This window comes from Pinus tabuliformis, chromosome 6 (assembly GCF_031772625.1).
Source record: "Pinus tabuliformis cultivar Carrire ecotype Pingquan chromosome 6, CPIR1, whole genome shotgun sequence".
In the NCBI taxonomy this organism is placed as follows: domain Eukaryota; kingdom Viridiplantae; phylum Streptophyta; class Pinopsida; order Pinales; family Pinaceae; genus Pinus; species Pinus tabuliformis.
The window spans coordinates 1,420,041,131-1,420,054,047 of NC_142292.1; the positions used below are offsets into that span (position 1 = coordinate 1,420,041,131).

Below are 12,917 nucleotides of genomic sequence, written 5' to 3' on the forward strand. Positions count from 1 at the left end.
CACAACTTGGTGCACTTTACCATGCATGGCACTGTGTATGGTCTGTTGATTTTTAGGGCATCCTCTAAACTGATAATTACTTCTTATGATTTCCATTAGTTTAATCTTTTTCTTGCGACTTTTTTCATCATAAAGAAATTACGCAGAGGAATATCAACTGTAAAACAAGATGCTAGAGGATCATAAAGAGACAGCCACACAAGAACACAAGATTTTACCTTGGGAAAACCCACATGGGGGAATCCCCAGCAATCCTTTCCTTATAGAACCGATTCAACAAGAGAGACATCAAAGACATAGACAAACTGACCAGCAATATGACTAGTCCAACAGCCCACCAAGAAGCCAAGTCAACCCTCCAAAACAGTAGCTTGAAACCTTGTTCAAAGGCTCAGTCAAAGTCTTTCTCTTCCTCAGTAAATTCAGATTTCTCCACAGAATCTATACACAGAAAATTCGGCCCTGTCGGTCACACGTGCGAGCAGCAGAGGGATCATCTTCCACACATGCGAGATCTCTTCTTCTAGCTTCGATATTCTTTTCTTTTTCCTTCTTCGCATAAGGGATCAGAAATATATCTTTTTATGATGAGATACAAATTGCTCAATTACATATCCTACTGTGGTAAACTCAGGAAGCTCCCTCCGACACTGTTGTCTTTCAATATATCAGCTATCCATGACAGTCCATCAGCTTGAACTCAGATGTCAGCGCCCTCTGGGTTTAAAATAGGGTTCCTGAGGAAGTCTTGACTGCTCCCTCTAAAGCAATTGTTTTGGTCAACGCTACTCCTTCTGACACATGAGCTCTTCTACTTCTGTCAGAAAACAAATTATATAGGATCAACCTTCATTCATCAGTTCAAGTGTATGAAGTCTGAGGAGTCTGTTCAAAGCCTTTTTTCTGCTTACAAGTATAAGACTTTTTCATGTACCTCACAAGCTTGAGGTAGCTCTTATGTACACTTCTTTTTTCATTGAGGAAGACGATCTTTGCATCTAACAGAAATCATAGAAATAAATTTTAACAGAAGTGTACCTGACTTCATAATCTTCTCCCTCTTACTGATATAATCCTTTGCTTGTACTTGTCATTTATTCATATTTGTATCGGAAGTCATCACTGACTTCTTTTCGGCATAGATCAAGGGCATACTTCAGTCTTTGCTGATCTGTTTGCTCCCTCTGAGCTCGGATCTCATCTAGTACAATATCTCTCAACATAAACCATTATTCTAGGAAAGTCCTCTTGTCACATGCTTTGCTTTGTTCTTCCATTTCTTCTATCTCCTGCCAGAGCATTGGCAACCTTCAACACGTACCTGTAATCTTCACTAGGAGGCCATGGAAGAACAATTATAACCAAGCAATGGATACAAAGACAAGAGACTAACTACTGTTAAAAACAACAATAGTAATAATCAAGGAAGATATATATAAAATACTTATCTTCTGAAAAAAATGTCAGCTCTCTCTTGATCTAATCCTTCTTGCAAAAAGGTCCTTGTGATGTCATTCCTTCCTTTCACGAGCTAGGGTTACTTCTTTCAGCGGAAACGTTGATCTAGGTCTAGTTCTAGGGTTTTGTCTATAAACCCTAGGACTTACTTATCCAAGCCCTTTTTATCTTGCTAGGTATAGTAAACCATAGACTTCCAATTTCACAAGTTCCTTTTTCATACCCAAATGTCAAACCCTAGAGCCTTTGCTCATGTGATGAAGTCCATCACTGCTTCCAAATCACTGTAGCAACATTTTGTGCAAATAATGATCTTCATTATTCAGGCCTTAGCATTAGATTTCAGAACCTAAGTGATCATAGTAGTAAATGCATATGGCATCAATCTTCAATCCAACATGTCCTTTATGTCTTTGGCCTGCTGCAAAAGATTTGACCTTTTCAAGAGAGGACCTTTGATTTCTCAAGTTTCAACTGAAGAAGTACTTGGTCTCATTTCCACTGTGATAGAACTCCCTTTACCACAATGTGCATTCTCCAAAGGCATGCTAGTGAAAGTGATCCATTTTCTATTTCAAGGGTGAGCATCACAGATACAGTTCTTCAAATACCCATCAGTAATCATATGCAATGGAAGATTCACAGTATAATATTTCCACACTTCAGTCTTTCAGTATATGAGTAAAGATCTCACATTTCTTATATGTGGCTATGACTTGCTTTGAGCCACAATCCATATTGTACTTCTTGTCATTTCTTCTTGCTTTAGCACTATTTCATTTGGCATGATTGAAGACTATTCATCGTTGTCCTTAAGGATTTAAGGATACCTTACAGTCCCTGATTAATCTATAATGAGTCTTCAAACTTCAAGATATACTGAGACCAATAGTTCTGAGTTTCTGCAGACCTATACCGGTCCACGGACAGTCTACAAGAATGAAAAATCACTGATAGCAAATTCAGTGATTGCTTCATATGTTTTACTTTGCAGACACATACCGTTGATGTAGATCAGGCCTCATATTCATCATAGAACTGTAGATCAATCCTTCTTAGACAATGTAAATTGTATCGTCCAGAATACTCATATAGGGTTCATGAAACACTTACGAGATATTAGTTCAAACTGTGACATCAACCCAAACTCTTATTTAGTGTATAATGTCTTGCAAAGGATGACTTGTTCACAATGCGCTTGTCTTCAGACAGAAATCCTTTCAAGCATCTTTTGGATGTTATCTCCAAGGTGATACTAGCTTGGCTTCTGAAAATGCTTTCAAATTTCAGACTTTGTAGCAATTGTTTTTCTTCATAGATATTTCATTGTGGAGTGATTTAAAACTAAAAGGTATAGTCCTTTAGCTGCTGGCTTTTGTATCTGAGCCTTAGAATGATAGTGTTAGTACACCTTTCAGACTTCATTGTAATTCTGATCTCTGGCTTCCTGGTTCTCATTATTGTACATGAAAGACAAGGATTTAGCTTGCTTGTCTTCAGACTGAGATCTTCTTTTGGCTGCTTCCTCCACAGAGACACCAGCTCAGCTCCTTGGCTTTGTGTTCACAGATCTCATCACCTTTTTGCTGGCATGACTTCAAACTTCAAGGTGGCATTAGATCAGCTTCTCAATGAATTAAAGACTTGGCTTCTTCAGTTGTTTTTCAACTAAAAGACTTGCTTTCACCTTTGAGGCTTCTCGGTAACAAATTTCGAGGTCTTTTGATCCAATAGACTAAGACTTCGATCCTTATGAACAAGGTATTTTCCAATGACATCTAAACAGATTGTAGACTGTGATAATTTGGGCCTTCCTGAGGTCATTTGGCCTCTTGAACCCAAATTTAACTTCTGAGAATTTTGGCTTTTGAGACCATGTTTGAGGCTTCTCGGACTGAGACAAATAAATGGTGTAAAACATGTTGGTTGAAAAGGCTTCTTCGTATACATCCTGAGGCCATATTGGACTTTCAACCTTGAGATTAGATTCGACTTCTTAAAGGTCTGAGGCATTTGGCCTACTGAGGTAGATTGACAGAGGATCAGTAATAAGGGTTTGGTCTTTTTTCCTGTACCTAGCACAATATCATACTTTAAACAGAACTTCTGTTCCTAGTTCACGTCCAGGACAAACCTTTGAAAGGGATCAGATTACATGACAATTCTTTCTAGATTTGGCCTGAGCAGAGGTGATCAATTTGACATGAGAGAATAACTTTTCTTTAGACAACAAATTTCCCCTCCTGCTAGTAAAGGTAACTGTAGTAAAGCTTAAAATACTAATAGTGATAGAAGACTAGTTTTCAATGGAGTATCCATGGTTGTAGCCATTAGGGCCTGTGTTGAATGTATGAATTACTTTATATGGTTAAAATGGGCACCCCTTGTTGACAATCACCATGTGAAAACCATTTGACCGGACTTGCTTTTTGACTTATTTTATGTAGAGTAATACTTGTCCCCGTAGGTTTACTGTTATTTTGTAACTCAGAATATATCTACATCATGATTGCTATGCCCAGGATCCAAAGAGTGGTCAAGCAAAAGGCTTGCTGTTTTGAGCTTCAGCTAGCCAAAAAAATGTATGTCTCTAAATGAATTCCATCCAAAATTTGAACCCATAGATTAATTAAAAAACAGGGGCCAGTCAATAGATACAGTTGAAGAAAACATTTTTGCAAGACACTTGGCATTATTATAATGCAGAATTCATTTTTAGTTTCTCAATTTAGTAACCTAAAATAGAAATTGAAATGACAAATTTTGTGCCTCTTTTCTGCAAACCATCAGTTTTAGCATTTGCCAGAGAATAATGGCATGGTAGGAATCATTGAATTTTAATAGCTTTTAACTTAGAAATAGTTCTTAAAATGGTTGCATATGAAGAGTGTTGCTAAACTATTCTTGTTTTGTTGTCAAGGAAATCTACAAATCAGAATGGTCAGCATTCGAAGACGCAAACATTTAGGGTTATCTCCAGGTACTTCCACCTTCAACATAAATGTTGGCATGTTTCAAGCAAAGTGAATCAAACAAGAATATTTTCCATGTGGCCAAGAGGATATAACTTACTGCAATGAAAGATAAATCAAATGTGCAAGCATATATTGCATATGCATGAGCAATTTAAAAGTGGATCAATGTGCTAAGATGTTTTCTGTTGGCAGCACAGTATAAATGTTTTGTCAATGAAGGGAATTTGCTATTAGATAAAATATTGAAGCCGTTTTGACAATCAAAACTGTTTCAGTAGGATTCAAATTTGGCTAAATTAAAATGTCTAAAATAAATAAAGCTAAAAGAATGTTGAATTTGAATTTGTAGCATAGATTGCTATGTTTATGTATCTCAAATTTTACTATCCTTCATTTCCATTTTCATCATGGTTTTTTGCTCGATGTATTTTAATTCTTGATTATGAGAAAGAGAGCCCTGAAGTAGGAGCTTGCCATAACTGTAGGTGTGGATTTACCTCATCTATTTGCTTTGTTTTATATACTATTGACTATTTAGACATATAATTGCTCAAATGGTTTCCTACCTATTTTTATATAATAATTATATAAATTGCTATGAATCATATTGGTAGTGTTCCTCTCATTGAAAGCCATAAATAATAGAACACAAAAGGCATTTACTTGTAGGCTTATTAAAAATGCATTTAGTTTATCTTTTTGAAATCATTTTTCTTGGCCATTTTGCAGGGACAAACACTTACTTAGTGCAACTTGCAAGGTTAAATGAGACTTGTGAGGTGGCACATCGTTCCATTGAGAATGCTAAACTTAACTTTGGGCGCCCATTGTTTTTAAATGATGCTGGTGGGCAGAAACAGGTAGTCATCAATTTCAAAATATCCGTCAATGATGAGGGAAGTGCTTTTCATTCCATTACTTATTTCTAGTTAAGCCGTCTTCATTACATGCACATTGTTAGAATTGTAATCAAAATTTAAACCATTGCACAATAACCCAAATGAACTACAGACACACTAGTGTACTATGTGAAATATATACGTTCCTTCTTACATATACACATGGACCACCACACAACCTTCTACTATAACTTATAAGTTATGGTTGGCCATGACCCACTTATTATCATCTTAACCCTTTAGGTCCACACATATGACACATGTGGTCACTTCATCCACACATGGGCCTACACTCACACACAAATATCATCACTCACTCTACTCTCTCAATGATATTTTTGGGAACACGCATATGAAACCACACATGATAGTGGGGTGTTCTCATCATTTCTACAATCTTCTGTCAATGGCAACCTCCTAATACTTTTTTAAATAAAAGAGATACAAAATGAATGAGAAACAAAATATTGTACTTTCTGTTATGGTTGATAAAGTACCCATTTATACTTTCGTTTGAGATGACTCAATTGGGCATGCAATTTATTCTTCAATGTAGTTTTCTTTAAACCACTCTTTTTACATCATCAAAACTACCCTTTTTGGGCATTCAAACTTGTCACTTGGATTGACTTGTTGCCTGTAAAACGCATAAAAAGTCTTCAAATAGTAGGATCCTGTCAATGTTTTAGTAATTGTAGGATCCTGTCAATGTTTTAGTAATTGTCTACTATTCCCCAAGATCCATCCATGCACATGCGATTAACATGGTTTAATGAATCATACTTTGTGTAGTTATGGCTCATTTGTCATGTCATTTACCTCATCCAACACTTCCTTAAAATGGTTATTTTTGCCACATGACCCACATGGATGTAAATTCCAACATTTACTTTTACGATTGCTATTTCTTCTACAATGATCACATGAATTTTGATTGATACCTTTGTTGAAAATAGATCTCTTTAGTTATTTTTGAACATTCAATGTTTCTAGGACTCCCTTCCTGTTGCTTTTCTTTTTCCATTTTTGAACTATCACATAGTTTTCTTTGTAAATTGGTAGTCAAGACCCATATACATTTGTCTCATTCCACCTCAATTGGAGTTGTTTTGCTTTGCTCTTTCTTTACTAGTCCTTGTCATTTCTAATCCAACTTTATGATAATTCAATCAAGAAGATAAGATAACATCACAATTAATGTCCAACAAATGGCTAGAAAGTAGGGCAAGGGGACTAGGAAGTATAATCAATGATAATAATCTATGGGAGAGTGCTTGGCTTCAGGAACGTGCTCAGTACTCTCGCTTGGGATAGGTAAGGAGAACTTGACCTTTCACCTTCGTGCACTAGGCTATTTCAAAAAATAAAATAGAGAAAATATAGAATTTGTGAAATAGGTCATAGATCAAAGAAAGAAAAGAAAGGAACTTCATTGGAATGGCTCTTTGGGTCACCAAAGAAGCTTTAAAAGAACACATTGTCAGGCCTTCAATAGATACAGTTTCATCAATTTTATTTTGAGCATATTGAAAGGGGAAATCGGTTCCATGTTCATGGACACAGCCACATACGAAGTTTCTTTAGAAAATATGCTATTTAGACGAGTATTAGCAATTGCTTCCCAGCATGAAGTCTGGATTGCATATTTTCAAGACAAAGCTCAAGGGTGAATTTAATTTTTATGAATAATGTACAAGTGTATAAAGTCAAAGAAGTCCAAAGGTTGTAACTATGAATGGAAATTCAAGAAGTCCCAAGAAGTAATTACAATCTATGAGCTATATATGTGCAAAACATCTTGTAACAAGGACTCTTGCTTTTTGTAATTTTGGGAACTATATGTGAGAATTTTAATGAGAAACCCTGATGGCCATTTTGAAGGAGTAATTGGTGCTATGGGATAAGCTTGCTGTGAACTGTTTCTAGTATTCACATTGTCATCTTAATCACTATAAGGATATATGGTTCATGTGTTGACTACTCTTTCGTGAACTTTATGACTTTAGATTTATATTGCTTTCTAATATTATTGTTCTAAGTTAGTAAATAGATGGTGATGAACTTCTTGCTGGTTCAAACTAGTGTATGCACTTGTGCTGAATTTTTCTGTTTTTTCTTTCTAGATTTAACTGTTTTGGAACTGCAAACAAGAATTCATGATTTACCTTTATTTGCATAATTAGTTTTATCCTGGCTAGGAGATAAGATAAGATGAGATAATTCTATTAATGTCCGACAAATGACCACAAGAATAGTTTGATTTTAGTGCTTAGGTTAGCTATATACTGAACATTGCACTCCACATATCATTACCACACCCCACTTGTTTTAGTAATGGTTGCTGGGCTAGAATCTAGATGGATCTCTTATCCAAAACTATGTGAGGTCTAATTAGGACTTTATATCAGGGAGTGCTCTTGTCCGTTGAAGCACATTTTGCCTATATCATCATGCCCGTAGGCATAAAACCTATGTTGCACCAACTTTCTAGGATGGGGGAGCATAGGTTAGAGAAGACACACAAGGGGGACATGTGGGAGCACCCCCAAATTTTAGGAAAATTCAGGGGGGATGCGGGGGATGTCGAGGTCCCTAGCCTAGGGGACATGTGGGAGTGCCTAGGTGCCCCCCTTTTGGGGAAATGCATCCTTGTCACTGGGAAATTTTTTTTCCCATGCATTTCCTTGAGTTTTTCCCTAAGGGGGATGTGGGGAAAAATGTTTCCCTATGCATCCCCTCATTTGCAAAGCGTGGGAAACACCAGAGGCATAGGCATGAGAATTCTCGTGAAGTAGAATGCAACTGATCTCTTATGTGAGCAATTCTCATGAAGTGGTCACTAGTGGTGTAGACATGGGCCTGTAATCTTGCATCCTAAATTACTTCAGGATCTCAACTGTGTACTTACCTTGTCCTAGGAAGATCTCTTCATCTCTCTATCCCACCTTTAAACCCAAAAAATAGTGCATCAACCCCAAATCTTTCATCTTGAACTTTGCTGCTAGGTCCCTCTTGATTTCTTCTATGAGCTTCTCACAACTTGTTAGAAACAGGCCACCCACATAAAGTACCAAAATGAGAGGAATGTGGTACAAGTTTCGGTTTGCTTCACTCTTAGTGAACCCCATGCCTTGCAAGTAACTGCCAATCCTGACATACCATGCTCTGGGAGCTTGTTTGAGTCCATGCAATGCTCTCTTCAATCTGCACACATGGAAATCCCTCCCACGCATCTTAGAGCCTTCTAGTTGCTCAATTTAAATCTCATCCTCAACCACACCATTGAGGAAGACTGTCTTCATGTCCATTTGGTGAATCCTCCAACCCATATGTGTTGCAATAGAAATCACTACCCTATTGGATGAGTATTTGGCCACTGGGGTGAAGGTCTCATCGTCCTTCTAAGAAAACTCCTTAGCCACAAATCGGGCTTTCAACTTATCGACACTACCATCAACAACGTGCTTAATCTTGTAACCCATCTAGAGCCAACCAAAATTTTCCCTTTGGCCGTGGTACAATCTCCTAGACATTGTTTTTCATGATGGAATAATACTCTTCCACCATAGCATCCATCCACACTTATGCTCAGATGCTTCCTGAAAGCTAGAAGGCTCAACCTCGATAAACTCACTCATCAGTGACATATAGTTGGAATATTGATGTGGTGCCTGCTCTATCTGATAGAGTATCTAGGGCTTTAGGAGTACCCACGTGCTTGTGAGCATCTGTTAGTGTCTGCTTTGCTCACTTTGCCCTCTTACTCCTTGTGCTAAGAGTTTGAGCATGAGTGAGAGGATCTCTCTGCCCCTCGTCCTATTCCTCCTTCTTGGCCTGCTCATTTTGCTCTCCACTCTGTGTCATAATATCCTGAGGTGTCTGCCCTACTTCTATCTTCGGTGTTGGATAAATCATAATACCAACCAATAGTCAACTAACATACCAACTAATAGTCAATTTTGTAATCATTAATAATTTCTCCAGAGGCCTCACAAAATGCCCCTAAACAATCTCTAGCACCATCAATAGAATCTTTGTCACTCGCATAGATACGAGTGAGACATTTGCAAAATGGTTATTCACCATCTTTAAATCATTAGGGAGAGAAACACCAAATAAACAATCTTGCATGCTAGCAGCTTACAATAGTTAGCCCAGGTATCGACTGTCAACACATAAATATAGGGTGCTAAGGGACACTTGGTGAAGAAGAATATGGGGCAATGTGGGTTATTCACTGAGAAATTGTAGAGGCTTAGGAAAAAAGTGTTTAATATCCTCACACATCGCAGACCAAACCCTATACATGTCAACATCTTAGTGGTGAAAGATCGATTATTTGATCATAGGCTTCGTCAAACTTAATCTTCCCAAATAAATTCTATTGACCAATCTCTCTAGCCCAGTCCATAGTCACCCATGTGGATATCAATATACCTAAGATAAATTTCCCTTGTACAAAAATTGTTATTGCCATATAACAATCTTTTTCGGCTTGGGTCAATTGTCATAGGTGAAGCCTCCATTGTAGGCTTTAGGATTGTTTACTTGAGTCAAAAGTCAAAGTTTGTTTGGTCAAAGACTCCTCCATCAAAGTCTCCTTGATCATCATCAAGTCAGCCTCCTCAAAGTCTCCTTCAAGTTGACCTCAAAGGAATTACCATCAAAAGAGCACATGTTGGCTTAATATAAGACACTGCTCTTCAAAGTCTCATGTTGACTCATTTATGATGGACGAACCACTATATATACAAGCCTAAGATCTTCGCATTACACCATCAATTAGGTTTGGATTTCAGAGAGGAAGTTCCGGTGATATAACAGAGATAACAAGTTCAGATAAGGAAATTGTTTTGGTGTCATCACAGGGAGCTCAAATAGGATCTTTATGCTTCTACAATTCGGTGTTATGCAACCAAAGTTTATTACTATACCTCCCACAGTGCAGTGCTACTATAGGTTCGGTGTTTCCATAGTTAATTGCTTCCACAGTAACCACAGTTAGTGACTCGGTGCTACTACAGTTTGGGTGCCATTTTAGTTCAATGCCGCTACAGTGACCTCATTTCGGAGCCATCACAATGACTTCAGTATCACAGTGACATTAGTTCAGTGCTCTTACAAAAATAAGGTCTCGATGGTATTACAATGATGATTTCTCGGTGCAAACACAGTGTGGTGCTAACACAGTGATAAGTGAAAGGAAGATCAAACAAGGATGACTTGATGGAGGGAGTATCTAGTCTAGTAAGGGTCTTGGTCATCTCATCTTGAATCTATTGAAGGAAGAATTTCGACCGGGTTTTCCCCTAGAGTAGGGTTTTGCCCTGGCATCATGTCTACATCTTGTGTTCTCTTATATTTGTTGCTTGGCATTAGTCTTGATGATAAGAAAAGATAATTAAAAGCATCTAATAATAATAATGAAAACATCGCAAGTTAATGTCATAATAAGAGAAACCGTGTAATTGCCACTCTTTGGATTTCTCAACATGGTATCAGAGCTATGGTCAAGGTCAAAGCAGTTTGAAGAACACTTATACATCTTTGAAGCATTCTCAGTGAAAAGTTCTGTTTGCATTTGTCTTAAAGATCATGACAGTTAAATCAAGATCCTAGCTTATTTGAGTATACCTCAAGGTAACAAGTTTGGAATTCAGAGAAAAGAAGTTCAGGTTCAATACCACAGTGGAGAATTTCAGTAAAACTCAGTAAATAAGTTCAGTGCTTGGTGACAACACAATGATATAGCTCAAGGTCGGACCTATTCAAAACATCTTCAGAGATAGGGTGAAGTCACAATCACATTCATGAAGAAGAATTCAGGCTCATTGACATGTTCATAGTTGAAGCACTAATTGCTGAAGCAGTGATATATACAGTGAAGTAGTACATTCGGTCTACAACTCGTTGAAGAAAAGGATCTTGAAATAACTGCGTATGGAATTCTACCAAAGATTTGAGGTATCTGTGACTACAAAAAGTATTCAGTTTGAAGGGAACCCGAAGTCTATCCCATGAAAAGCACAAAGTACCAGCTCAAGAAAATCAAGTGAGTATTGTCACGAGTCTAAAAAGCTGTCAAATCAGAGGTATATAAACACAAGATATGTATATTCATAAATTTCTTATGATTCATATAATCCTTATTTATAGCTAGATAACATACTAAAATTAGAATCTCAATCCTTATCTTCTAAGGGTTTACAAGTAGTCTAGGATTTCAAGCAAAGGTCCTAATGTTGATTGTAAGAGTGAATAACTTGATCTTCGATATCATAGGATTCCAACCTCCATGGTTATCTAACTTGACAAATTAAATCATGTTCTTGGTATCACATGTTTTGCTTGAGAAGTATGTATTACAGGTATAAAAGATCATGGCTGAATACAAAAACACTTCAAGGAATCCTTGCAAGGTTTGAATATCTCCATGTATGTCCTAGACTATACATCTTATAAAATTCTTTTAATATAAAAACGTATGCTCATCTTATTTTTGTAACTTGTGTTACATTACTAACATTGTTATGTCTAGTTGTATTGAATCATAATGATTTTTGTTTTGGGTGATTCATCACTCGATAAATATACCACCCTCATATTCTTAATTGATTTTATAGAACCCTCGATAGTTTCTTTGGAAAACCCTAACCTAAGGGTATGATAATGCTAATGTTTGAAACCCTAAAATTGCTTAGGGTTATTGGGAAATGTTACTTGAAGTTTTTGTTGATGATGTTATGTTTGGAGTTTTGATATGATCATGAAAACTGTAACTTGTTAGGGTTGAAATGATGTTGTATGAAATCCCGAACCTTTGAAGTTTTGATATAGTAGGGTCTTCTTTGCTATGTTATGAAACCCTAGATCCTTAGGGTTTGGTTGGTCCTATAAGCAAAACCTTTGATATGTAATGTAAGATCCTAGGAATGAAGCCCTAGGTTTATATATGTGTCCATGTGGTTGAAACCCTGGCTTGGTCTAGGTTGGTATATGTCTAATATGTTGCTTGACATATGATATGCTTATGATTTATGATGAATTTCTAGGAATGTGAATTGACCTAATTATTGTTGGTAGTAAGTCTTGGGGTTTTATTTAAGCCCTTGTATGAGTTTGATGGTGTTGTTTGGTAAATCTAGGGTGTTGCAGCGAAACCCTAGTAGTAGTTAAATTCTCTAGTATGTGTGATATGACAATCTAGAACCTATGAATCTATATAGTGATTGCTGAGAATTTGCGGATGAAAAACTAGGGTTTACATCAAACCCTAAAAGATGCTAGTCATGATTTTGATTAAGCTGTGACTGGTTTTGATTGTTGGAGCTCATGTATAAAATCTAGGGTTTACGTGAAATCCTAATAGGGAGTCTAACATATGAAACTTGAAAATTGTTAGATACATTAATCTGATTTGTTTCTAGGGTTTGAAAGATTGCGTCATGTCATTGAAAGAATATTGAAACCCTAGATATAATGAGTTTGATATCTTGATGAGCTATGAATGTAACAAAACTTGGGTAAGAAGTTGAAGTATTGAAGTATAGTCTCTTGCTGATTATGTTTATAAAGTCCAATGCTT

The 12,917-nt window shown here is 36.9% G+C and overlaps 1 protein-coding gene across 3 annotated transcripts in view; it reads left to right on the forward strand.

Annotated features, from left to right (window-relative positions):
- The window catches only part of LOC149263958 (Integrase-type DNA-binding superfamily protein), a 170,220-nt gene that overhangs the window by 56,175 nt on the left and 101,128 nt on the right, over positions 1–12,917 (forward strand). The window contains exons 2-4 of one of the 3 annotated variants that reach the window (XM_089427135.1): positions 2,992–3,219; positions 4,379–4,438; positions 5,163–5,293. In XM_089427135.1, the coding sequence (XP_089283261.1) occupies positions 4,396–4,438; positions 5,163–5,293 (174 nt within the window). In that variant the 5' untranslated portion in view covers positions 2,992–3,219; positions 4,379–4,395. The remainder of the gene's footprint in view (positions 1–2,991; positions 3,220–4,378; positions 4,439–5,162; positions 5,294–12,917) is intronic. The other 2 variants (XM_089427142.1, XM_089427129.1) reach the window with 2 other exon arrangements.